A 26,680-nucleotide genomic window follows, 5' to 3' on the forward strand; every position below is an offset into this window, starting at 1 on the left:
ATCCATGGCAGCCTGGAGTTCGAAGAGGAGTAGGTAATATCAAGCCTTTTGTGCACCATAGCTTTTCATCTAATTCAACATGCCATACTCCACCCCTCCGCAGGACATGTGCTCCATTGAATAGCACACTCGCCAAGGCAAAAGCAGCCAACTATTTGACGGTCTTGCAATTTTGGTGACGCGGGCTTCTGAGGGAGGTCCGTAAAGAATCGCCGGAGTTTTCCCGGCCCGGGTGGCCCATTCTTGGCTGCAGACGAATTCCCGCTGGACAAGGAAGGTTCTTCCCAATCTGTGGGGAATCGTTGAGAAATCCCCGCATTCTCTATTCCTAGCCTGATTCACTGGACCAGGTATTGTACAAGTAGGCGAGGGTAGTCGGTCATATACCTAGGACCGTCTTCCCAACGTTGCTGGGAGACTACATCCATGTGACCACAACACACGACCGACTTTTCCAGCTTGGTTGTCCGTGGAAGATTTCAAGATTTCACTGTGCTTGCTTAGATCGTAGTGCAGTCTTCTGACACCTTCGCTCGAACAGTCCTACTTGATGAGGCGGGAAGCGGTGTGAGCGCATGCATGCCTTGACACTGGAAAGACTTTCTTATTCCTTGGTAGTAGCATCAGCAAAAAAACGTACATTACACGGTACACTTCTTCTCCAGCCACCGCCCAAAGTTGACACTCGGCTGATCAACCACCCTCTCCACGAAATCTGCCAGACAAACGAGAACGATGGCCTCGGCACACCATCCGAGTGCCACACCAGCTTCATATCCGACGAGTGTGTCTGCACCTGTGAAGCGCCAGAACAAGGGAACAAGCCTGTAACCCAGCATGCGGTTCATAGGTCCATGCAGGAGATAGAGAGGAAACGAGATTTTGCCCAGATAGACGGTGAAGCGATTGGCGAAGAGGGGTTGGAAGAACTTTCCGCCGGATAAGGTAAAGAGTAAGAGGACTGCGCCGTTGGCGCGCCAGAACTTGGGTGGTTTGAGGGTCGGAGGAGTAAGCTTGGTAAGGGTGCTGAAGCCGAGGGCATCGGCATACTTTGCAGGCGGGAAAGAGAGTAGATGGCAGGATACATAAAAGGCCAAGATCCATGCCCATTTTGGGATGCGCTGTGTTATTCTCGCTGCGAGAGACGCGCTGGCTTTGCCTTTGTAGGATGGTAGCTGCTGCTCGTGTTCAGCAAGCACCAAAATGTACTCGGCACAAGCCATGCCCCCGAAGAATAGGGACACGTCCCATAAGCCTGAGAGAAGGGTGTAGCCATACAGCGCCGCAGTGCATCCGGCTCTGACTCTGGGTTTCAATTTGGAGTAGCCAGCGAGTGTGGCAAACAGGAGTATCGAATTGAAAAACTCGGTGGGGATAGTCCAGAAATGGCTGTTGTAGCGGTATCCGTGTGAGGATAGCGGGTTGCTCCATTTCCACGTCTCTACTGCCCAGTCGATGATTTGGGCACGCATTGTTGGGAGCACAAAGGGCCTCCTTCGCGGCATATTGTAGAATGGCTTGTGTTTCATGCGCCAGTCGGCATAGTCATAGAAACCCGAAAGCATTGCGATCAAGATGCCAAATGAGACGGCAATGCAAGGCAAATAGAGGCGAAGCATACGACGAAAGACGGACGAGAAGAGGGAAGAGTGGAATTTGCTCCAGTCCTGGTTTCGTGCTAATTGGAGAGGTCGGAGCGACAGGGCCACGCCCGAGAGAACCCAGAAGATCTGGACACAGGGAATTCCATGGTAGAATACCCGCATTACAGGTAACTGTATTATCCAGTAGTCGTCGACCCCACCGTTACCGCCATAACCCAGGTCATAGGCCTTGTGATATTGATGCTGGAAGTGATAGATGAAGACGACAAAGGCAGCATAACCTCGAAGTCCATCAAGCCAGGCGGTGGGCCGGGGCCGCGGGGGAGGGGTATGAGCGCTGGCTGTCAAGAAACTGGGTTTCAAGATGTGGAGGTAACGATGAAAGATGTGGCTGAGTAGAGAGATGGGGTCTATCCGTCTCCGCGCTACAACATGTCGTCAGCTTTTGTTGCATTGATGGGGCCATCACAACGCCTTACATGGAGCGTGTATCCAGGCGGGCTCCTCCTCCACAAGTCGAGCCTTTTCGTCCACTTCCAGTTCCTGTCTCGTCAGGCTCATGTTGTTGATTGCTTGATCAAGGAGTATTCTTTAATGCTGGGCCAAGATAAAAATGTCTCAAGACAATGCCATTGAATCGAGGGCAAACAGGATAGTGAGCAAAGCCTCGATGCAGAGATTGAGCGTAGAGCAATGTCGTCTCGAGACGTCCACACGACGAAGCAAGTGGACGTGAGAGGGTTGAAGGGTTCAACTTTTGTTAGACATCTGCGCCCAGAGCGCCACTAGATATTCTCGACCCATGGAATTGGGTAAAGGTCAGTCCCATTTAGGGCAGATCCACCTCTTGTCCTTAGTCTCTCCGTATCGCTGTTCTTCAAAGTAGTGTAGTCTGTCCGCGGTCCTGCGCTAGTCTCTCGATGCATCCGCATGCAGTTCACCCATAGCCCCCCTGCAGATCCGCCATACTCCTATTAGCAGCATCTCAATTTCGTCCCAAGGCGATTATTCGTTTAGGTGCAACACACATGCCCAGCCTTTCGACACGGCAAGATCGTTTTGGCGTTCGGTAGCGAGTTGACACATCCCTGAAAGGCCTGAAAGGTGGCGTTCGCTACTCTGCCTGTCTGCACCTGGCCCATGAATCCAGCAGCGTGGCTGGCTGGCCCCCAAAGACAGCTATCGAGCCCTTCGTACGTGAAGGGGAATTTTGGTTGACTGCGCAAGGGTGCCGATCAGAAGGAAAACAAGAATCGGGATGAGAATGCGTGGTGTATTTGTGAAGCTTGGGATGAGGCGACTCTAGAAGACGAGGCGAAGTTCGGCCTCCCCACCATGTCAGTGCAACTACGATCACCACTTCACCACCTACCCACTTTCAAGCATATACATCTGGAGTACCATTGCAAGTCAACGTGATTGCTTTCCTGGATAGGGCATTACCAAGCCAATGCGGGATCCGCTGGCGTAGCAATTTTGCTGCAAAGAGGAGGCGTCCACGTGCTGTTGTTTTTTGTTGGGAGCTGGGGAGGGCTGAGATGGCGCTGGCAAATCCCCCCTTTTTTGAGCTGAGCCGACTTTTTCGGTAGCAGACTGACTCTCTTCAACCAGGCGCGACACACAATGCCGAGCCCTATCGCCAGCTGCTCTCCTCTCTCCAACTAGCTCGACGCCACGGCGATGAGGGCTGGAAAACATTGCGCGTGCCCAGTGTGGTAGAGGAAGCAGGCGGCGGGATGTCCAAGGCTGAAAGTCCAAAAGGTCCAAAGGGGGGGGCTAGAACAGCATCCCGCCGCTAGCCTATCAGGGAGAGAGTAATGGGCACTGTGTTGGAACCTGATACAGTAAAGAACTTGTTCTGTCCTCCAACCATGCCTGGACTCAATTTACTTTTCCTCACGCACGCTCTAAGCAAGCCAAGAAATGATGGAGCCGAACTGGGCTCCGACAGCATGTCGACAAAAGCTCGTTGCCAGCTAAGGTGCATACGCAGTAGTTGGTAGTATGCATGGAGATCAGGTCCCCTGGCCCTTGTTGGCTGCCTATACCATGCACAACTCCACAGAATGGTCTTCCGGCGACGGCGAATTGAGTTTGGCTGATCCGTGAGCTAGGTGACATTGCAGTTCCATGGTCGAAAAAGCTCTACGCGGGTCGGACGGTGCATACGCGGTAGTGGTAGAATGGACCAGGTCCCCTAGCCATTGCTGGCCATACTCCGTGGTACACAATTGAGCAGAATGGTCTGGCGGGCGTTGGGCAACATTTGGAGGAGGATGGATTTAAGCGTGTTGGTTAGAACGGTGACGACCACCTGCTAAGACCTGCGACTTTTGCTTCTGCAGGATTACTCTCAGCATCTGTCTGCGTCTTGCCACATTCATTCAGCGAAGACGTGGAAACCTCAAGATGATGAACCGACAATCCTTCTTGGTATACCAGCGCTATGCGGTGTTTGCCGTCCTCGTTGTCGTCGTATTATCCGTTTACAGCTTCCGCCCAGCTGATGTTCCATTATTTTCCCGGGAAAGGGAGAGGGCGTCGAATTTGGCGATTGAAACGGACACAAACGACGTGCCTGCGACGATTGAAAAGGCGGCAATAGATATAGAGACTACGACCCATGCCATTCATCCCACGGCATCCAATCCGTATGGGCATTTGACTCTGATGTTGTAGTGTCCCCTAGCTAACCGAGTGCAGAGTGCTCCCATCCTCATCTTCTCCCGAGGCTTTGCAGAAGTCCGATGATCCTGTGCGCGATGCAGTCAGGCACCTCTTCCGCAATGTCAGGGTAGATCCCACAGAGAGATACTATCGCGACCAGGACGGCAAGTACTTTACCGGTGCACGCGGGGACGATGTTGTCTGGAAAGAAGGCTTGGGCAAAAAGATAGTCATTCTCGACGTGGACACGCGAGTACCAACGGGTGACAATCAAATCCTGAATGCAGACAGGAAGATCAATTGGGCTACCCTGGAGGCCGCTGGCGTGGGGCTCATCTCTCATGGCATCACCGGTCATTATCTGTATGCCATGATTCACGGCTACGACTACAAATACGTGCAGGCGGCTGAAATGCCTGGTTTTCACAGCACGTGGATCCGGCCCCATTTGATCAGGGATATGCTGCCAGAGTATCAATTCGTGGTGCACATGGATGCCGACGCAGTCATTGCGCATCCCGAGGTGCCTCTGGAATGGATGTTCAATCGATGGGGTGTTGCGAAGAACACGTCCTTTGCGATGCCCCTTGACGCCGAAGTATCTCGAAACGGTACGTAACTCTAGACATGGCTTGGGTAGGTACCTAGAACCCCCCTTTTGCTGATTTTGCTTTGTCCACAGGGAAACCAATGAGCGAGGATAGCCGTGGGGTACCCATCTTCAACGCCGGGCTCGTCATCACGCAAAACAACAAGGTGACGCTGGACATGCTGGAAGCCTGGGCCGACTGCACGACCGAGGTCCGATACCGTGGGTGCGGCGTGTGGAAGACAAAGTTCAGCCACGAGCAGCGCGCGTTTTCAGAATACATTCGGTATGACTACGACACCACGCCACAGACCATTGTTGCGATTCCCTGTGACGACGGGCTCGGCTACCCGCAGTTCAAAGAGCATGCGGCGGGGAAGAAGCTCAAGGCCGAGTGTAGGGGCAATTTCATCCGGCACTATACGTTTGGCAGGGGCAAGCCGATGGTGCATGCTGCTACCACGGAGACGATGGCACAGGTGCTGGCACAGGTGCTACAGAAGAATCTGTTGCAGCATAGGAATGAGGCGTGGAAGAAGGAAGGCGGGGCTGTGCGGGATGGGAGCGTGGCCGCGGGTGAGGACGAGGATGGGGAGGAGGGAGGAGAAGACAAGGATGCAGATGAAGAAGAAGTAGAAAAGTCCAACGAGGCAGAACTCAAGACGGCCGACGAAGCAGGTAAAAAGCAAGCCGACGCCGATGCCAAACTCAACGACGAGGCGGAAAAAAGGCGAAAGGCGGTTTTCCAGGAGAGGCAGCAGGTGTATTTTGAAGAGCGGCAGAGGGTGGGGAGATGAAGTGATGGCTTGTTGGCAGAGCATGCAAGGTGAGGAATGAAATGATGGTGTGGTGAATCTACCTACCTAGGTGCCTACATGCCCTAGTACTTCCTCGCTATTCTGCACTCGGCCGCGAAAGCACAGTGGTCGAGGGACTGGAGGTGTCTGTTGTTTGCTGAAAGCAAAGCAGTCCTGTGACGTTACCCTGCACGGCGCAATCATATATGCATGGCTCGAGTGCTGCGGGTGGAGTAGAGTAGTAGCTGGCGTTTGGCACTGTGTAGTGGCAGAGTCGGATGGTGGCAAGCAAAGCAAAAGCATCGCATCCATGCATCCAGATGGGAATGATCCTAGCTACCTACTCTACTCTAGCGATGCCAATGCTGTTCTGTTGTGGTCGTGTGTAAACGCGTTGGTCATGCAGGTTGGGTGTGCGCGTGTGTACCTGTCTGGTACTGTACCGGTACAAGTACATGGTTGCAGCCAGGTGCGGGGAGTTAACAAACTCGATTGTCTTCTTTTTTTTTTGGCTTTGTGTATTTTCCCTCTTCTTTGTTTTCTTTTCTCCAGGCAGAACTGGATAGGTGGTAGGTGGTAGGTGGTAGGTCCTAGCTAGGTGGCGATGAAGCATTGTTTTGGGCGGTGATGGGAAGAGCAAGCAGGGTTGGAGCTGGGAAGAGAAGATGGCGGCATGGGATGCCTAGGAGTAGAGTGAAGACTCTGCCCATCGTGCCTATGCGCAAATGCGTCGTCGTGTGCACTGTGTGTGTGAGAGCTTACTTTCCCTGTTTGCCCGGCCCAAGCGCTGTTCTTGGAGATTGAATTTGCCCTACCTTGCCTACCTACCTGCCTACCTACCTACACCTAAACACCAGCGCAGACATCCCCCCGTTGGCTGTGTATGGTGTGTGTCTGTGTCTGTGTGTGTGTGTGTGTGTGTGTGTGTGTGTGTGTCTGTGTCTGTGTGTGTGTGTGTGTGTGTGTGTGTGTGTGTGTGTGTGTGTCTGTGTCTGTGTGTGTGTGTGTGTGTGTGTGTGTGTGTGTGTGTGTGTGTGTGTGTGTGTGTGTGTGTGTGTGTGTGTGTGTGTGTGTGTGTGTGTGTGTGTGTGTGTGTGTGTGTGTGTGTGTGTGTGTGTGTGTGTCTGTGTCTGTGTGTGTGTGTGTGTGTGTGTGTCTGGCGTTCTGTCCTACTTTCTTCCCTCTGACCTTGATACACTCCTTTTTACCACTACGTTTTCCCTTCCTCCTCTTCCTTTTGTCTACTACTTCTCCCTCCTGTTGCAGTGCATGTTCTTGTTGGTTGTTCTTTTCCTTGTGCAGCCAACTACTTCCCACTTCCCACTTCCCTGCCCTTGTCTGCCACTGACATCGGCCGCCCGCCGTTGAACGACAGCTCTCTCCCACTTCTGCGCCACAGCTGCGTTGGACCAATTGTCTGCGCTGTATAATCTACCAGCTAAACGGCTACTTACTACTGTTGTGCTTGACGGGTCCAGTCGCCTGCAACCACCCTTTATCACGGCAGGCCGCATGCGATACATAGCTGGGCCAGCCCAAGGCTCTCGCCGCCAGCCAACATGAGCAGCATGAGCAGCAGCAGCGGTAGCAGCATCAAGTCGCGGCTGCAATATGCGCGCCAGAAGCTGTGGAGGCGAGGCAGCGCAACGTCGACAGCAACCACAGCGACCATAGCGACATCATCAGCAACAACGGCGACACGTTCCCTTGCCTCGTCCGGCAGCGAACGCCCTCCTCCTCCTGCTCCTCCTCCTCATCATCACCATCATCATCATCATGGGCTATCTCCGGGCGGCGGTCACAGCCTTCGGAAGAGCATTTCCATGTCTAGGCTGGCGGCCACGTCGGACAGTGAGACGGAGTTTCTGGGAGAGGGCAGCAGTCCGGATGCGCGGTTGACGAGGTCAGACGTCTTGGGCACGGCCACAGCAACGGGACCCACCAAGCCACCGCCCACGCCTGCGCCGCCCACAACCAGCCCCAGCCCCGGCCACACCACCAACAACACTACTACCTTCACCCCCACCACCACCACCGCCGCCACCACAGACATCGGCCCGCCCATTATTGGCATCACCACCCCGTCCTCCGCTTGCACCCCGTCTTCCTCCACCTCCACCTCCACCCCCGCCTCCTCCTCTCCCTCCTCCACTCCCGCCAACACCCAGCAGGAGCAGGAGCAGGAGCAGGCGCAGGAGCAGCACCAACACCAGCAGCAGCAGCAGCACCCCGTGTGCCCCGCTGTCACCCTTGAGGAGCCCACGCCCATCCACGCCGCTCCTCAGCTGCAGCCCACCGTTGCTGTCGCCGCCCTGGACAGCCGCGTGACAGCGCCGTCGCCCTCGTCTGCGGCCTCTGCTGCGTCCACGCTGTCCCCCACCCGCCGCCGCCGCAGCAGCAGCAACATCCATTCCCCGTCCCCGTCCACGAGCGCCGCCTCCGCTACAGACGTCGTCATAGTCACCCCCCCGCCGCCACCGCCGCCGCCGCCTATTGTCCGTCGCCAGTCGGTCGCAAACACTTCGGATGCCAGGCTAATCAAGACGCTCCTCGCGCCCGACATCCCCCACTCTGCCCTGGCCACGGGCCTGTCAACCACGGCTGTCGACGACTATTTTGGTCCAACAGCAGCAGCCGCGGCCGCCACCGTCAGCCTCTCCGCCGGCATGCTGCATCGCAAGATCTGGGTCAAGCGGCCCGGCGCCTCGGCCACGCTGGTGCAGATTCGTGAGGACGACCTGGTCGACGACGTGCGCGACATGATTCTGAAAAAGTATGCAAACTCGCTGGGCCGCTGCTTCGACGCCCCGGACGTGACGCTCAGGGTGGTGCCGCGCGATGCACAGCGGGCGCAGGACCGTACTCTGGGGCCCGAGGAGGAAATGTGTCGCACCCTGGATGCCTACTATCCCGGCGGCCAGCATGTCACAGAGGCCCTCATCATCGACGTGCCACAAAAACGGACGCCCAAGCCTTCGCCCCGCGTACCGCTCTACTACCCTTACCACGACGATGCCACCAACCACCAGACCGAGTACTTTCCCCCCATGCCCGTCAACAACAATACCAACAACATCAACAACACCGCCTCGCCCGCTGCCTCTGGCTCCTCCCCCAACGAAGCTCGCATACCACTGCCCCATGCCCCCCACTCCATTGCCGTCATCAGTACGGGACAGTTGCCCGCCTTACCCTCGCCTGGTAGTACTCGCCGAGGGCCGCTCCACTCGCATCGCCCCAAATATCAGCGCACCCATACCGCCTCGCCCACCATCATGGCCGGCGGCATTCCCTCGTCGGCCAGCACCAGCGCCCCCCGGCCCGTCAACCGGCCACGCAAGGACTCGTCTGCCTCGGAAACAAAGCACTCGGCCACGTCCAACAACCCGATTCCCACTCCACCCGTCACTGCCGATCCCATGGCTCGCCAGCAAACACTGCAGACGTCGACACCCTCGACGCCACGCGTTGCCTCGCCGATACTCAAGGAGAAGAGGCGGAAGAAGAGGCAACCGCTCGAGCCGCCCACGCTCCCCGCCGGCCTTCTCGATGGCTCCGTACCCCCGATCAACGTACTCATCGTCGAAGACAACATCATCAACTTGCGCGTCTTGGGAGCCTTTATGCAAAGACTCAAGGTCCGCTGGCAACGCGCGATGAATGGCAAAGAAGCCGTGACCAAGTGGAAAGCAGGCGGTTTCCACCTGGTGCTCATGGACATTCAACTCCCCGTCATGAATGGCCTGGAAGCCACAAAGGAGATTCGCAGGCTTGAGCGCGTCAACAGCATCGGCGTCTTCAGCGGTGGGAGCAGCGAGCCATCACACAATCGCGTGGACGACCAGGGCAAGGCGCAGGAGGAGGTGGTGGCCGATGATCAATTGGCCGACAAGAACATGTTCAAGAGCCCCGTCATTATTGTCGCGCTCACGGCTAGTTCACTGCAGAGTGACCGACACGAAGCCCTGGCCGCGGGCTGTAATGATTTCTTGACCAAGGTACGTCTCTGTTCTGCCCTCGTCTCCGTGGCAGTCACTGACCCGAATCCAGCCGGTGAACTTTGTCTGGCTCGAGCGCAAAGTCAAGGAGTGGGGCTGCATGCAAGCCCTCATCGACTTTGACGGCTGGCGCAAATGGAAGGACTTTGCCGACAAGTCGGACAACAACGATTCCACATCCAAGCTCAGCGTCAGCTACCACAGCATCGCGCCGAGCAGCAAGAAGACGGCCAGTGGCAGCAGTCCCACGACGGCCAATCATCCAGACCTGGTGAATGGGGACAAGGACGCCAAGGACAAGGATAAGCGGGCTAAGAGGAAGAGTCTGAGTGTGCTGCCGCCTGTGCTTGTCGAAGAGGGCGAGAGTCCGCCGTTGGGGGCCGAGGGGGGGTAGGCGGTGGTATTGGGGAGTGGGCATGGGCATGGGTGTGGGTGTGGGGAAAGCGGCTAGGCAACATCATTATAGTAAACCGAGGATTGGGAAAGTACAGGTCTTGCGTATATGGGTCCTAGGACCGGGACCGGGACGGGGAGACGGAATAATGGCATATCATATGTAATACTCATCGCTTTTTTTATTTATTCGTGTTTCTGTGCGCAGAGCTTGTGTTGCCCGTGAATGGGTTGTGGGATTTTTTTTAGCAGGTGGATGGTCGGTGGTCAAGGGGAGATGGGAAGGGGAGATGGGAAATGGTGAATGATGTATCAAAGAGATGGGAGGGAGGCAAGGGGGGCGAATGTTGGATCTGGGTGTAGAGTGGGTAGTATATCTGTAGAGTATACTGCTGTAGAAGCGGGATTGGGATTGGGATTGGGATTGGGATACTACTGGAGCTGATGAGGGGAATGGGGGGCAACCGGGTGCTGGGTAAGAGGAAGGGGGTAGTCGTGCTGGTTGTGGGGGTAGGACTTGGGATTGGATGTTAAGAGGAGATTGGGGGCATAGTAGTTGGAGAGAATAGGGGGAGGGATGGGAGAGGGGAGATTGACCAGGTGAGTTGTGTGTGGGACATGACTGGCATATTGTTTCGTAAGATGATGGAGCATGGCATACCGGTATTAGGGCTCGAAGAGGGGGTGAGCAGGTGAGCAGGAGGGATCATCAGACGAGTGGAAATACAGCCAGGATGAGGACGGAAGGGGACATGGCCAAGGATTTGTGAAAAATGGCTACAAGAAGGCGTACAAGAGGGAGACCAGACTATTAAACATCTATCATTGAAACTGTATAAACACAAAAAAAATTAAGTGGCGTTCGGCCTGCCTCGTCGACCCTCGTTCATCTCGCGCAAGGCATTCGAGCTTGACTGTGCAAAATATTTGTTACATTTCCAGTTCAAGCTGAATCTACGCTGGCGCGCAGTGGACGTACATGTATCGTGCGCACTAATTCGCGTGTCTGTTCACCCGCCCCCCCCCCGACAGACATGTACAGCCCGTGTGACCGAGTGTGGCGATTTTCCATTGCGGCAAAGTCCACCGTTTACCAATCCATCCCAATCATCATCACTGGACCTCATGTTCGGCCGCCAAGCGCGGCAACGTCGTCCTAGAATGAATTGTCTCGCTCAGCCCCATTGGCCGCTCATCCAACAACCGCCCGTCATTCTCCTCATCCACTTTACGAAAGACGTCGTGCGCGAGTCCACGCCGCGGATCCTCCACCGTAACCCCCCGCCGCGTGCTCTTTGCGCGAATGGGCGGCGGCGAGGGAAACGCAGTGCCGTCGCGGAGAACGGCGACTGGGGGCGGGGGCGCCTGGAGCGGAAGCTCGAGCGACTTGTTCTCCGACGAGGTGTGCGTGGGCAGGCGGTCGACGAGGGGCTTTGTCGAGTTGAGGGTTGCAGCTTCGCTCTCGGCGCCGCGCGAATGGCGGGTGTTTGCGTTTCGACGGCGGCGACGCAGGAAGAGGAAGAGGGCGACGACGAGGAGGGTACCGATGATGGCGCCGACGACGGCGCCCGCTAGAGCTGCGATTTGGGACTTGGGTTTGGGGCCGGGCAGGACGCGGCAGACTTGTTTGAGCTTTGCGTCTGCGCCCTTGGGGTCGGCGGGCGCGACGACGGCGGGCGCCAGTTGGAAGTGGAGGGCGTCTGGGTCGACGATGAGGTAGTTTTGCGTGAAGAAGGGGAGGCCTAGGGTGGCGTATTTGGCCGTTGTCGTTTGGTTGGTCATGGCCATGTTGTAGACGGTGGCATTGCTGACTTCATAGACGCCAGCTGCGTTGTACGCCCGTGGACGGTGGAAGAGCTCAGTGGCTGGGATGACGGACTTGTAGGTTGCGACGGAAGGCTTGGAAGCATCTTTCAGCGGAGCGCCCATGTCGGAAAGGGTGACGGTGATGGTGCCAGTAGGCGCTGTGGTGGCAGGAAGCTCAAATCGCCGCGACGTTTCGTTCCATACTGCCGTCTTTTCGAGACCGGCAAAGATGTCGAGCATCTTTGGCGGCAACTGCAAGTCTGACGAGTAGGGATCCAGATTCACAATAAGCGTGTCAGTGGCAGCTGAGAAAAGTGTGGTGCTTTCGCCGCCGGCATCGTACGTGATGGCTGTGAGAACAGCACATGTTGGACAATCTGCAAACATAGGAAAGGTAGTTCCTGGACTCTTTAGTCTGCTCTCGTCGTAACCGCCGACAACGAGCAGACCGTCTTGTGGCGCCAGTTCAGACTCGGAACCGACCCAAAGGCCATACGTCCTTGATGATGCCTGGCCCGAGTCCACAAGATGGTTGAGAAATGTCGAGTTTACGCCCAAGGGCAGTGTTCCTCTCGAATTCGGGTCATTTTGCGCAAAGGGATCGGCAATTGCTGGGTTCAGTCAGCATGACCCCTTGAGACAATCTTGCTGTCGTGCACTTACCGTCTGTCGTGCCATTTGTATAAATGGGAAATGGGGAGAACTTGTTGGTAGCGGGCTTCAAGCCGAATGCCACAGCATCGTCGAAGAAGACGTATGAGCTCGCAGACACCAGGTCAATGGAATCTCTACTGCCTGGCCAGATTGCATAGTCGACTTGCTTAAAGGAGGTCGAAGTGGCACTGTCATAGATGCCGCCAAATTGTCCAATGCAGCTGCTATTCGTAGCAGCTACACACTCGGCCACGTTGTTGACGAACAAATTGTCCGAAATTGTCGACGGAATCAGTGAAAATGGTTGCGGAGGCGTGCCAACTGTGAACGAGATGCCCCTCGACAAGATGGCATCAGGCACAGCAGACACCGAGTTGTTTGTCCAGGGCAAGAGCAGCGGTGCTGAGCCATTGGGGCAGGCCATGACACCGTAGAAGCCTTCAAGATTGTGTGATCAGTATCGGTTGTATACAGTGCAAAGTTTGCCTTGCTCTGACATCCTGGGGGGCCCTCGATCTATCTCAGTAGGCCAAGAGATCCTTGTTGTTGACGTGCAGGATAAGGACAGGGCTTTGCTGAGATTGTCGACATGGATGCACTGGCTCAAAATCTGGGTCGGGCTCCGATCCAGGATGAAACTGAGTAATGTGACTAGATTCAGTGCCCTACTGATATCTGCCGCTATATCAGATACATTTATGTCTACCCGCACTGAAATGGTCGTGTCATTGCCCAAAACTCGCATTCAGGCATGCAAACTCTGCTTCTTTTTATGATTCCAAAAGTGCAGCACATGCTCTGAAGGTTATGCCACAGGTACATGCAATCCTCTGCAGATTGAAGGTTTGGTTAGTGTGGATGACAAGCAGCCCCATCCATTAGTATAGACGCGATCTACAACCCTGCAGAAGGCCCTGTTGTGGAGTGATCAGGTCTCAAACAAGGCTGGAATTCGGACCGTTGTTGTCGGGAAGTTGTCTACCATATGCGTTCCCGCACATCGAGCCAATCAACGGCTATCGTCTTCTAATAACCTTAAGCGATGGCAGCGATCGTGGTGATCGCTTTGCCCAACCTGATGAATACGAGGCCCTCGAGCCTCGGGGTACCCATTCTTGATGTCCCTTGCTTGTCTGAGTTTCCCATGATCGTCAGGGCTGACTGCCCATGTTCGCCGTTCATCAAACCCTAAGTTCCCCGCCACCTAGTCTTCTATGACATCAGCGGCGTAGATTCGAGTCAGAATAAGTTTGATTGAATGTTCCGCATTGCTCGCCATCAAATCAAGAATGAAGCCGGAAGAGAACCCGTCTACGTAGCGACATTTGGTGCTGCCTCATGGAGACAAGAGGCTGAACTAGACATACGTGGCTGTCCATGCTAAGGCCCCTTGGCAACGACGGCGACTGCCATGACTGCTCGCGGAACAGCTGAGAACCGGCCGAACAATAGCTGGCGAGCGCAAGGCGGCCAGCTTTTTTCCTGATGACGCAAACTTAACCAGACGAAAATGTTGGGGTCTAAACATCCATGAACCAAGCTGCTCGTCATATGCGACGACTCAAGATTGAAAAGCAGAGGAGCGAAAAAAATGGTGTCAAATTGCGTTGTATTAGGGTCCGTCGCAAGGACATGGGCGTCTGGGGAATTCTCAAGGAGTCCTTCATTCGAGGCTGAGCGATGGCACATCGTCATCTCTTCTGACGACTGTACGAAAGGGAGCTGTTCGGGCGAGTGTGCAGAAGGTTTTTTGCGATGGTGATCGTCCTGCAATTATCCTTTCTAGTTCGTCATCTTCAACAGTGTATCCGAGGCGTATCTCAAGATGTTCAAAGCCCGGCCACTGCTTTCGGCCTAGTTGAGCGCCGAAGAAGTCGAGAAGCCATTGCGAATGCAAAAATGGCGCATCAGCGTCGAAAACTACCAGATGTCGCAACATTGGAGGTAGGGCCATCTTGGGAGAAAGATCAAAGTCACCGACTACGTCGTCAAGCCGCATGTTGTCCAATTTGATTGAAAGGATGGCTGCCTGAGGAATGAGCAGCTTGCTCAACTGCGTAAACTTGTCGAAGCGCGGCAGAGGTTTGCGCATGCCCCCAGGTAACGTCCAGAAGCCGCCTGGTAAACGCAACGTCTCCAGAGTTGGCCTGAGATGTATAATAGAGTCGACGAGATTCTGGTAATCCGTAATCTCAGTGCGTGCGTCGTATAATCTTTGGTCCCAATATTGATCCTCTACGTGGAGAGGAAGATGATCTGATTCGTCAGGATAATTTTGTATGTTGGCTTGGTAGTGTGGAAACGCGCGAACACTGCGAAAGGGGTTTTTGCAGTCAGAGCTTTCTGCGTAGAAGTCGAGGTGTTTGAGATGACGGAATTTTTGCAAAAGATCGATCATGTACATCCTCTTTCCATGATTCCATATGCCTACCGTTCTTGTCTGAAAATCCACTCTTAGATGGCGTAGCTCAGACAGGCATGCATTTGACATCTTCTTTGATAACGTTGAAAGTGTGGTCGGAGCGGCGGGAGCGGTGAAGTCGTGCCTGATCTCTTCTGGAGAGATACTAAGATCAAGTATGTTGGTATCTGCGCAACAAGGTAAATGGCCTAGATCAATAAAGCTGTAATTTTCGATTTTGAGATACTTCAAGGTGTGAAAGGAGAGCCTTTTCAAAATGCAGCAGGGGCGTTCTACTTCCGTAATGATCTTGAACCCGATTGGCATGGAAATACACAGTCGTTCAAGTCGTGGCACAAGCGTCAACAATATTGAGACCAAGGTAATCGAAGGGTATTCTTGTGCACACTCTCTCAACGCATGCTTCGAGGTTGAAGGGATTCTAAGCGACTCGATGAGCGCGAGCGTTCGCACGGGGCAGATCTTTCGTCCGTTGAAATGATAATCAAGTTCGATTTCCGGGCGGAGCGATAACCGCAGTTGCTTCACGTAATTTGTCCGCTCCGGATGGGCTACGAGTAGGCGTATCAATGCGAGTAAGTGAGCACAGCTCGGTCTGCCACGACGTGGTTGTAACGTCTCTGGATAGTCCCAATTTGTGACGAGAGGTGCAAAAATTATCTGCTCCGCGACCAAAGGTGATAAGCGCTTGCACGTAAGCGCCAGATTGCGCAGCGTACGGCAGTTTTCTTCAAACTCGTCGATGAGATGCTCTCCTACTAGGTATGAAGTTGAGCAATCCGGATCATACCCCAGTATACGCGCTTCACGATAGAGATCGATGTTTGCAATGATATGGAGTAGGATTTCATTGGGAAGATCAAGTAGTGAAGGCATCTGAACGTTAGAGTGAGCCCTTCAAGGTCGCCGTTTGCTGGTCAAAATGATGTGCTGATGAGTCGGGGTGGTCTCAAGGAATCGCGGGATCGAAAGGCGACTCAGTCGCAGCTGCTTGCAGGGGTGGACGCTGACTAACACACCGCCTTTAAACCTTGTACTGAACATTTCTACATTCTCAACGCACATTAGAGTGGTCTATATCAAAAAACTAAAAAGCCTACTACATCAATCAATACTTCAATTTTATATCCCATTTTAGAGCGCAAGAGCTGTTCATCATGAGGATGTCTCATGGTACATGCTCATGATGCCGAAAATGCAGCACATCAAACTCAGCCATGATTTGTCGTATAAGCTACTATCTCCAAGATCTTTTCATTCGATGCCAATGAAATAAGAGGCATCTCATACCCTCCAAATTTAATCACCATAGATCAGGCGTAGTAGGTGTGGGAATATACAACGCCTAAAAGTTTTGCATAAAGCAGTGGGGACAGACGAGAATATTTACCTTTAGGTGGCGATGACGGAGCATCAATTCCAGTATGATAGGCTTCTAAAAAGCGCGGAGAATTTTGATGTCTCATAAAATTTACTTTGCTAATGAGACAATTCGACGTCCGCAGTTTAGCAGAAGCTCACAGATTAAGTGTGCTTTTGTTGATTCTACAAAATAAGTTTAGGAACCGCACGCAAATGCCATGTTACCGTACGGTATGACATAGAGATCTAAATCTACATGTTAGTGAGACATCATACCGACAGTATCCTAGGGCCTTACTCAAGCTAACACTAGCTACCTAGGCTAAAACAGATTATGACATGTGTGGAAGACGAGTTAGTGCAATTTTATCCTGCTTCAAGACGTGACTTACTTATCTGGCATGAGTACACATGATGTCTTGAGCCCATCATCTTTGATTTATAAGCCTTTCTACGATTTTGTTACCTACCATTGATCCAAGCCAACTTATGCCCCGGGAAATGTCGTGACTAAATAGAAACGAGGATCTTGCATGTAATAGCCTTGATTTAAAGTAATATCATAGGACAGCTAATGATGGTGTATTTGAGGAGCTATCGGCTGTTGACGATGCGAGCTCGAATCCTCGTAACAAAACACGGCCCTCATCAGACATGAGAATGTTTCCGCTGAGGGCATTGTAGGTCACAAGAGGAATTCGGCATACCTTTTATGGGTAGCAGGAAGGAGGCATGTGACCTAGAGGACACGTTCAGTGAGTGTGCTAATGCTACCACTTTATTCACCACTCTGTACGCCGCTTTCCAAGTGCCCGCTGGCGTACGCCAACGCCACTTCAAGTAACAAATTTTCTTGCACTTACAGTTCCAGGCTAACAGCCTCATAAATGCCATCTCGCTGCACCGGTCCCATCAATTTCCACTATGCGAGAACACTATCGCCAGACACAAAATAATTGCTTCATTTGAAATCTATCTTCAAAACCAGCACTCGTATTGGAAACCCCATGAATAGCTTTACTACCTATGAAGGTTTGACTGAAAAATAATCTGGGAAGCCTAGCACTGGCCACGGGAAATTTCAGAACAGTTACTGTTGAGGTTGCAATCATGAGGCTTGTTGCTGTGTTGATGTAAATTGTTTTGTCAAAACTGAAAACACACGCTTGCGGCATTGAATCTAGCATTGTAGCATTGTTTGGAGTTGTCTAGCATTGGTGATGCCGTTGTTGAGTGTGCTAGTGGCTTAGTTGGCCATGACGATTTGTCGGTTGTAAACGTCTACATGTATACATTCTAGGGACACCTGATGTGAGAGATCATCCTCGTTCAAGATTGAGTGCCATGTTTCGTCTATGGTTCAAGAAAGGGGCCGAATGATGCTTCAAACGCGATGATAGACCCTATCCTGGACCAGTGCGAAGCGTTTGTACTCCTCATGTCCTCTCTGTTTGTGATATTACTGAACATGTTATCAAATGTAACCAATCTCATATACGTGCGAAGAGGGCATTCTATGCATCGTAGTAATGTACTGCCGCCACAAAGTCGGACCTAAGACTACTTAGCGACGTTACAAGAATCGAATTCTCGCACTTAACATGTGTATCACATCACATCTTGCACGCTTCACATACGATCCTTCTTGGAATGTACCAATCTAACCCACATTCGTTCGAGTATATAATGCAACTTTCGACCTCCAGTTTCCACTCAAGTTTACTGTGCTGCCTAGCCAAGAAATACTGGCTAAACAAGACGCTCTTCGTGAATCTGACTGGAGGCTCAGTGTTTGTTTGGGTGGTATCACTATGGCAGGCTTCCGTGCTTGTATCCAGTGTTTTCATCGAATGGAAATGTTGAGCGCTGTAGAATGTAGGAGATGGCGGATATAACACCTAATCTTGTGGCTAGGCCAAGTTTGCAATTGAATAGTTATGCGGCGTAGACATGTCCATTCCCAAGAGACGGAGGGGGTGAAGACATATCTTAGGAACAACACAGCAACATTAGTGACTATAGGTATATCAAGTGTATAATGGGGTGGAATCGCTCGTCAAAAGACTTCTACTATACTCCATCTCTACTCATAACACCTTGTACGGCTCTCACAGCAGACACTGGACATCCCCCATATCCCCCATATCCACCAAACCTCCAGAAATATTCCCCTTCCCCACTCCCAGCCACGCAAGCCCTACACCACATACCGCCATCTCCACTCTCCCAACCGACCAACCGACCATACAATCACTTGCAGACAGTAGCATCTAGCACCCCCTCCTATCGCCCTGCACATGTCATCGCCGATCTACCTTGCGCCAGAATCGAGTCTCGCATTGAACTGCCATGCAGAGAAATAGAGGACAATGCAAGACTGTTTGCCCCTTCATGTAGATGATAGTGATAATTGTAATACACGTATGAGTGGTGTGGTGAGGTAAATTGGTGGTTGCAAACTAATAGTGTGATCTTGTAGGTAAGAAACTAGTAAGAAACTGCTTGTATAGGGAGTGCTCCTGCGTACAATGCGTAAAGTGTTTTCTGGCGTGCGAGGGGCAAGAAAGGTGAGAGTGGATAGATAGGGAGGTAAGTAGGGTTTGTTCGTTGGGTGTAGGTATGTGATTGACCAATAACTAGACATTTATACAGTTTTGCACGTGTAGACAGTGGTGGTGAAGATGATCTAACACAACCAACCAAGTTTCGTATAGGGCCGGATTTTTCCTCGCGAGGAGATATATGCTCTTACCCGCAACTCTTCACAAACCAACAGCATGAAGACGACAAAAAGGGGTTGGCCATCAGATTTACAGTCCAGTGACAGATAGAATAGGCATGTCCGAGGGCTAACCATGCCTTCCACGAGCAGGGCCCATATGTGCAGAGCACAGAACGCCATGTTTACCACGCACAGCTGCTGACGGCCCCTCCTGTTCGTGAAGGCGAATCCAGTCTTCATAGGGCTGGCGTCCTACCTGTCACTCGGGACTGCGACTAGGGTGAACAAAGGTAGTCTACAACACCCACCAGCAAAGAGCTCGCTTCACGCATGTCAGTCAAGCTCAGACCACCGCACTGCGTGAACGGTTATGGTCTCGAATATTCAGTGTCCCCCACGCAAGCGTGCATTCCTCGGCTTTTAGTGTGACTGAGTGACTTTCTTTTGGTCATTCTACCTGCTCGACAGGCCAACATGATGACCTCGCACCGAGTCTCTGCTGAAGTGTTTCCCCCGTCCCGAATTTCGTCATGGTGCGGATGAAGTTAAAAATATGCACAATAGCATGTGGCATGCGACGTGTCGCAGCTACGTCGCCCTAAGAGATGTCACTGGGAATGACTGTGACGGAGTGACCTGTCGGCCTTGGTGTTGAGTCTCGTAGGGCCAGGATAGCCGCCGAGTGGGGCAGGTTGGGCATCCTGCTCTTGCAAAAAAATGTTGCGCCGGTGCCAAGTGTGGGCCTGTAGGGCAGCGAGGAGCCGCATGACCGGGGGCATGGAACCCAATCGGGTCAGTCTTGGGCAGCGAAGACTCAAAAAGCCGGAAGTATATGAGCAGTGTTGCAATGACTCACATTGCCTTGCGTATCCAGTGTTGCACTAAGACGACCAACGCATAGAGAGGAACAGGCTCCTGTCTCGCAAAAGCTGGCTATCCATGTGAACATGACACGATATCATACGGAAACTTATACCGCCTTTTTGGAGTTGCTTTGTGGGTTGTCTTGGACAGCGCTAGCCGGATGTCCCACCTGTTCTCACATTCCACGGCTAACAGGCACTAGTCTCAATCTGGCACACTGGACGTCTAGAGTACGGACCGCGAGCGGGTAGGTAGATAGATCTTCGGTCAACATCCGGGTAGAAGACGTGGATTCTGTAGGTTTTGTACGACTTTGCGTTGTCTGTGAAGTATTATGTTGATAGTCTGTACGGGAAGGCCTCCCTCTCCCTGAGCATTGGCATCTAGTGTTTTTTGTTCATTTGTCTGCCGTTCGTCAAGTGTGGCTCCAGGCCCCAAACTTGGATAATTTTGACGCAGAGAACAAAGGGACCAAAAGATACTGGCATACTCCTATGCCGGGGAGTATATACCTTGACAATCTCTGGCTTCGGTACATGCCCGCAGGCAGGCACTGCTGGCATGTGCCGGTGTAGCACAATAGCTGCCGATATCGCATAGTGGATGTCCGCAAGAGTTCAGCCATGGACCTTGATGGTTGCATTGATTAGCAATGTGACGAAATGGTTGATTGTCGAATCCGACCCCGCTCTCGCATGGAGTGCGGAGTGCGATTGAATAAGGCGCATCAAGGCCGATCTAGTATAGCAAATGCGCAGCGGCCTGCACAAGGTGTGAAGCCAGTTTCCGTTCCTATCGGGGACAGACTGCATTGATCGGCGCATGATGCCTTTAGATTCTACCAGGTGGCCGGTAGTCACTTACCCTCTGTCGAGAGTCCGAGCAGCATAGAGTACATACGTGCACAGTGCAACGAGAGCGAACGTGGTAGCACAGGCTGCCTGGGAACGAGCAAGACGTGCTCATGATCTCAAGATAAGACGGACGGATGCAGTCCATGGTCGTACAAGACATGAAAGATGTTCTTGGTGGTGTAGGCGTATTGGATGTGAGCGCTCGCTGGAGTCGAGGTCAGACCACTACACACATCCTTCGGACGATCGTGGAGATTCACAAACGGTGAGGAGATGGACGAAGCATTTCGACGTGTATATCAACCTAGGTGTCGTCTACCTCTGTCGTTTGACGGGATAAGCTGAGCAAGCGGGCATGAGAAGTAATCCTCTCGCGACTTCGCCAACACACATTACAAAGTAGGGCAAAGGTGGACAGTGATTGAGAGGACCAAGGCATTTTGAAGCATGAGGCGGCCCAAAGCCAATTTTTTTCTGAATGTGATTTTGTCAATGCAAATCACAGCTCAGCCATGAGCTCATCACCAAATCGCTGAGGAGTGGCGCATCTCTGACAGGCTTGCCGACCGCCCAGTTTCCTCGATCGCCTGCAGCTCTTCACCGGACAGTTAAGTAGCGGGGTAGCGTCTATATAGAAGTGACGAGTAAGCGACGGTTGCCAGGCCGCGTGATGGTGGACTTGTCGGAATCGAGTTGACAAGGTTACACGGATACAGTTGTCTCTGTACAGTTGGACAAATGCTGAATGTGGTGCGCTAGCGGGTGGGGGGAAGTCGTTCTGGAAGGTCGTGATTTGCGACGACATGGTGAGCCTTTGCCAGTCATGGTCGGTGGCGGAATGTCTGAAGCGGGCGTGTGGCAAAAGGACAGATTGTTCGCGTCGCTGCGACATTAATGAGCTGTGACCTTTGTCGAGAGTGCTCTGTTGTTCCTGCATGGCAAGCGCGAACTGACGTGGCCGGCCCAGGGTGAACAAGGCATAGCTGCCATCCAAGACCGCATCCCAGAGGCTGATGACGCGAATGATGAGGATGGCGAGACTGAAAGCCAACACGGCGATTAAGGCTAGGTAAGGATTGGTTCCCCTGCAACCGTTCACGGTGTGGGGTGTGCCTTTTCATAGGTGAAAGGGGGAGAGGGGGGGGGGGGGGGTTGTCGTGTTCGTAGGTATAACAGTACTCTAGTAGTAGAGGTCGAGATGGGAGAGGAGAGGAGAGGAGAGTAGCTAGACAGCAGGATGCATTCCATGGAGCCCCATTGGGGATTAGTGGGGGAATAGCGCCCGTTACGTTTGGGGCGTGCATTACAACATTGAAGTATGGGTATGTTAGCAGACGCTCCCAAGCTTTCCAGGCCAAGCTAAGAGTGTGTACTGTCACTGTGTAAGTAGAGTAGGTAGGCTAGATTACCTAGCTGAGCGGTGAGATGGGCTTCCGGCCGGCGGACGAGGGAGTGGATTCAAGAGCATCCAGCATTGCGGGCCAAGGGCGAGGGCAAGGACAAGGGCAAGTCCCGGTTTCAATTCGTTCGACCAAAGGGGCCCTGCCTCACAAAGCAGAGGAGGGCGAGAGGAGGAGTCAAGCTGGCGTCGTTGGCATGTCTGACACTGGTGTCGCGCAGCTGGATAGGGCAGCCAATCACACAGTGTGCCTATTATTACACATGGGGGTTCGCCATTGATCATCAGCAAGGCGAGAGACGAGACGTGTCGCAGGTGGCGGCCAGCAGCACTCTCGTGCACGGTGACTGGTATTCTCGACCGTGTGAGTGTGGAGATGGGTACCTGGGCTGTATGTATCTATAGGACAGTACGGAGAGAGAGAAGAGAATAGTAGTGACTGCACGAAGCAGGTTGGGCACGAGCAAACGACTTAGGTACACTAAGCTAAGGTACCTGCTCATTGGCGACTGCGCACAACGTGCAGCGCGCAGCATGTGTGGTGAGGCAATGGGGGGGGAGGGGGTAGAGTGGAGTAGAGTAGAGAGTACTTGTACTATACTACACTCTGTCTTTTCACGTTGTTCTCATGGCTCTAGGCCAATGAAAATAACCAGCACGCGGCCTCACACCAAGTACCTACCTACTACTCTAGAGTAGAGTATGTACGTCTATGGTAGAAACTGGCAGGAGCCACCCGGGCACAAAGGAGGCCCATCCCGTGACGGAAGGAGCAACGCGGCGGCGGGGGGACATGGGGAAGGTGCACATGTGGGCTGGATGGAGAGAGAAAGGGCAGCAACCCGACAAATGGGCAGCAACGAAGGAAAGCCGGGGCCCAAACTGCCTAGTCTCTCTCTCTCTCTCTCTCTCTCTCTCGCTCTCTCTCGCTACTACAGTGTGTGAGTGGAGTGTCTGTGTGCCTGTGTGTCAGTGTGTGCACTGTGCGCCCAACGTCGATTTCCAACCAGTCACTGCTCACTCAACGTCTGCTTCAACAGTGCCATGTATACATACTACTGTACTAACTAATGTCATGTACCCAAGTAAGTTGTACCTACTATTAGATGCAAGTCACGCAACCCATGAAAAGAACTAGCAGCCCAGCGACAGGGTCATGTTTACAAGTCCCGCCACTCTGTCCACCCGCCCGTTTTGAAATTTTGCTTTGCCGTGGGAATCTTTTTCATACAGCGCGAAAGCCCGAATTGCGCCTGCATATGCTGCCACACCCGTCCGTCATACGCTGCGTCGCCTGGCCTCAGATTACTTTTCTCCCTCGTCCCCCCTCCCCTCCCTCCCTTTCCCTTCTGCTGCAAACCCCTACTCACACTCCTCTCTCTTTCTCTCCTTCTCCCTTCTCTCCCTCTCTCCCTCTATCCCTCTATCCCTCTCTCTGCCTCCAGTCTCCCTGCAACTTGCACTTACACTTGCACCTGCCATTTGCCCGTTGCCCGTGTCCTTGCCCTTGCCCTTGTCCCTTTTTCTTCACTCGCACATGACATGGGACGCCAGCACAACAACACAAAATTTCTCAACCGACCGGCAATGCGCGCTCCACTTGTGACTTTCGCCTGAATGCATTGTTAAGGATCGCCCCGCAAGTCTATTTTATCGATAGCCGCTTGCGCTAGACGTGAGAGCGCGACCCGCCCACGCCCAAAGCCCATCATCACTTGACAAAACACTCGCCGTCGCCGCCCGCCCCCCGCCGCCGCCGCCATGGCGACCGACTCCCAGGACTACCAGGCCTACGTTGAAGAATACCACTCAGACCAGAGCGACGCCGTCAACTTCAAGGGCCGCAAGTCGCCTTCCTCGCCCGCTGTGGCTAATGTATCGACAAAGCGCTCGCATCCCTCGGACCTGGACAAGGAGAAGCCGCCCGCGCAGCAGCAGCAGCAGCAGCAGCAGCAGCATCAACAGCACCACCAGCAAGACAAGGTGCACGCCAACGTCGACCAACGCTCCGACTCTGGGTATTCAAGCATCACACACGCGACCGTAGGCTCCGCTGATTCGGCTCCAAGTGCCACGTCCCAACAACCACGCAGCCCGCCCGTCGCACCTGCTGCCCCCTCGACGACAAACACGACGACGGCCACTACTGCCGCTGCCTCTGCCACGGCCGCCCCTTCCCACAGCACCTTCTCCGCACCTGCTCCGCCTGCACCCGCACCCGCACCCACACCACCCGCGCCCAAGACCAGGCGGCCCACCATCTCCCAGCGCATCGACAGCAGCCGTCCCGAGTCGCTCTCTCGCAGAGACTCGCACGCCTCGAGGCCTCCTCCCCAGCGTCGTCCCACCATCACCACCTCGCAGGAGAAGAGGGACCGCAGGAACAGCAGGGTAGCCGACGCGGTGTGCACTGATCCGAACTGCACTGGCTGCGGCCCGACTGCCCCCTCGCAGCTGCAGCGTCGCCGCCCAGACCTGCAACAACCCTCGCAGTCTGCGCGCGACGTTTCCAGACTCAACTCCACTTCTGACCAGCGCTCGATGCGCTCGGACCCGTCCACGTACTACTCGTCACCGCCCTCGCCCACCTTCACTCGCCCACCGGCCCAGTACAGCCAGGGCGCCGCTGTCATCCAGCCTGCCATGACACGCCCTCGCGCATCCTCCCGTGCTGCCCGGCCCATGAGTTACAGCGGGGAGCCTGGCCCCCAATACCATCACCCGGCCATGGCCGTTGGCTACCCCAGTCCTCCCCAAGAGCGTGAACGTGGCCCTCCTCCCTCCAACTCTGCAACCTTCCAACGCGGCGTGCCCCAGTACCACCACATGCCGCCGCCCATGCCTTCCTACATGAGAGGGGCTGCCCAGACGCCAGCCTACTACCCTCCTCAGTACAACCATAACCAGACGTCTCCTCCGTACGAGCCTCAGCAGCGCCCTGGTCTGCCACAGCGTCGGTCGTCTGTCTATGGCACGCACGGCACCCGCAACGGCGGTCCAGCACCCCTGGTCACACAGGCACCGCGGGAGCCCACGAGGCCGTCTGCGAGGTACGGTGGCCAGCCGCAGAGTGCAACACAACCTACCTTTCCAGCACCACTGCAGATTGGAAATGAGCCCTACGACTCGTACAGCAGCTCGGAAGACGACTCTGAGTCTGAAGAGGAACAATACCAAGCCCCAGCGGCTCGTGCACCACGTCCACCTCGTGCACCTCGTGCACCCCAACCACCCCCGGCAGCACCAGCTCCACCGGCTCTCATGGCTCCGCCCAAGATAAAGCGCTCCAAGAGCAAGGCACGGCGTCCAGCAGCCATGGTTCATGCGCACACCACTCAGGGCCCCGACGTCGACCGCAAGAGCCGTCGACAGTCCATCATCCAGGATCACCGCTCTGGCAGGGACATCGACACACATGATGCCGAGGGTCTCCCCGTCCGAACTCGCAGCCGGCCTGCACCTGCACGTACGCAGTCGGACTACATCACACCAAGAGGACAAGTGACTGTCAACAAGGCTGATCGTCGTCGATCAGGACAAGTGTACGACTCGCTGGACTACGAACAATACCGTAGGGACAGGGCTCGCCAGGATGCCCACAAGGCCCTCGAGGCCAAGGAAGCTAGAGCTGCAGAAAGAGCTGCAGAAAGAGCTGCCGAAGCCAGGGCCATCGAAGAAGCCAAGGCTCGTCATCTCGCCAAAGCTCAAGCTCAGGCTGCCCATGAACAGCGATATCAGGCTGAACGGTTGGCTGAACGCAAGCAACAAAGCCGCAAGTCTCGTAGCTATCATCCTCCTGGTGCTTTTGATAGCGAGAGCGAGGAAGAGGACGACGACGATGAGTCCGAGGAAGAACACAACCCAGCGCCCATTGTTCTCCGTCGGCCTCGACGACCCACCGATGTCGAACAGTCCAAAGGCAAAACTGCCTTGATTACGAAATCGAAGCGCAAGACTGACGCAGCCGAAGACTACATTAGTGCTCAGCGAGGCAGCCGCGACTCATATGCAGACCAGGCATACCAAGTTGCAAGACGCAAGTCGCGTGCAAACCTATACTCTGACGATTCAGGCTCTTCTCATAGCAAGGGCAGCGATAAGCAGAGCCAATCCAACCGTACTGCCGTCACCAGCAACGGTTCCAATGAGATCAGGCTTCGAATCGATGCCACAGCTCCGCTCAGTCTGGCCTTCAACGGTGATATGGAAGGTCGTAATCTACAGATCGTGCCTACTGGCGATGGCATGGCTGATATCATCATTGGCGGCCGCAACGGCGAAACCACTTACCACGACAGTGAACGTGGCAGTATCATGGGCAACACACCCAAGGCGATCATGCCAGCCCAGGCCCGGAGAGATGCAGAGGAAATCATGACCGAGAGAAGCGGACGCAGCGGACGCAGCCGGCGAGACAGTCGGGTCATACGGGACGTTCGTGATGACCGCGACAGCGAACACCACCCGCTGCGACGTTATCGCAATTAGCTGCTTCCCTACAGGCAGCTGTCGACCCATTCGTCACCAAGTGGATGCCACCCCTTCCCTT

At 54.0% G+C, this 26,680-nt stretch overlaps 8 protein-coding genes across 8 annotated transcripts; 3 read left to right on the top strand and 5 right to left on the bottom strand.

Moving 5' to 3' along the window:
* Window positions 1-641: 641 nt before the first annotated feature.
* On the bottom strand, window positions 642-2,165 carry IAQ61_004919 (uncharacterized protein; the record flags this gene model as incomplete). Its single annotated transcript, XM_066096541.1, has 2 exons — window positions 642-2,029; window positions 2,084-2,165. The coding sequence occupies 2 exons, from the start codon at window positions 2,163-2,165 to the stop codon at window positions 642-644; spliced, it is 1,470 nt and encodes a 489-aa protein (XP_065953859.1).
* Window positions 2,166-3,623: 1,458 nt separating this feature from the next.
* Window positions 3,624-5,657, top strand: IAQ61_004920 (uncharacterized protein; the record flags this gene model as incomplete). The annotated part of the gene is made up of 4 exons (XM_003839522.2): window positions 3,624-3,709; window positions 3,950-4,255; window positions 4,308-4,882; window positions 4,954-5,657. Coding segments are annotated over 4 exons (1,671 nt in total), but the record flags the coding sequence as incomplete, so codon positions are not given.
* A 1,132-nt stretch (window positions 5,658-6,789) lies between these two features.
* On the top strand, window positions 6,790-10,081 carry IAQ61_004921 (uncharacterized protein). The gene is made up of 2 exons (XM_003839524.2): window positions 6,790-9,655; window positions 9,708-10,081. The coding sequence occupies exons 1-2, from the start codon at window positions 7,217-7,219 to the stop codon at window positions 10,047-10,049; spliced, it is 2,781 nt and encodes a 926-aa protein (XP_003839572.2). The 5' UTR covers window positions 6,790-7,216; the 3' UTR covers window positions 10,050-10,081.
* Window positions 10,082-11,161: 1,080 nt separating this feature from the next.
* IAQ61_004922 (uncharacterized protein) lies at window positions 11,162-12,932 on the bottom strand (the record flags this gene model as incomplete). The annotated part of the gene is made up of 2 exons (XM_003839525.2): window positions 11,162-12,465; window positions 12,518-12,932. 2 exons carry the CDS (start codon window positions 12,930-12,932, stop codon window positions 11,162-11,164), a joined length of 1,719 nt encoding a protein of 572 aa, XP_003839573.2.
* A 1,239-nt stretch (window positions 12,933-14,171) lies between these two features.
* Window positions 14,172-15,806, bottom strand: IAQ61_004923 (uncharacterized protein; the record flags this gene model as incomplete). Its single annotated transcript, XM_003839526.1, has 1 exon — window positions 14,172-15,806. One exon carries the CDS (start codon window positions 15,804-15,806, stop codon window positions 14,172-14,174), a length of 1,635 nt encoding a protein of 544 aa, XP_003839574.1.
* Window positions 15,807-20,293: 4,487 nt separating this feature from the next.
* IAQ61_004924 (uncharacterized protein) lies at window positions 20,294-21,018 on the bottom strand (the record flags this gene model as incomplete). Its single annotated transcript, XM_066096542.1, has 4 exons — window positions 20,294-20,507; window positions 20,743-20,819; window positions 20,886-20,937; window positions 20,993-21,018. 4 exons carry the CDS (start codon window positions 21,016-21,018, stop codon window positions 20,294-20,296), a joined length of 369 nt encoding a protein of 122 aa, XP_065953860.1.
* Window positions 21,019-21,231: 213 nt separating this feature from the next.
* Window positions 21,232-22,946, bottom strand: IAQ61_004925 (uncharacterized protein; the record flags this gene model as incomplete). Its single annotated transcript, XM_066096543.1, has 3 exons — window positions 22,840-22,946; window positions 22,142-22,530; window positions 21,232-21,817 (listed from the first exon to the last, which is right to left on the bottom strand). Exons 1-3 carry the CDS (start codon window positions 22,939-22,941, stop codon window positions 21,232-21,234), a joined length of 1,077 nt encoding a protein of 358 aa, XP_065953861.1. The 5' UTR covers window positions 22,942-22,946.
* A 946-nt stretch (window positions 22,947-23,892) lies between these two features.
* IAQ61_004926 (uncharacterized protein) lies at window positions 23,893-26,619 on the top strand (the record flags this gene model as incomplete). The annotated part of the gene is made up of 1 exon (XM_003839528.2): window positions 23,893-26,619. One exon carries the CDS (start codon window positions 23,893-23,895, stop codon window positions 26,617-26,619), a length of 2,727 nt encoding a protein of 908 aa, XP_003839576.2.
* Between the last annotated feature and the right edge of the window lie 61 nt (window positions 26,620-26,680).

The sequence above is a fragment of the Plenodomus lingam genome, assembly GCF_022343315.1.
Source record: "Plenodomus lingam strain CAN1 chromosome Unknown contig_19, whole genome shotgun sequence".
Taxonomy (NCBI): Eukaryota; Fungi; Ascomycota; class Dothideomycetes; order Pleosporales; family Leptosphaeriaceae; genus Plenodomus; species Plenodomus lingam.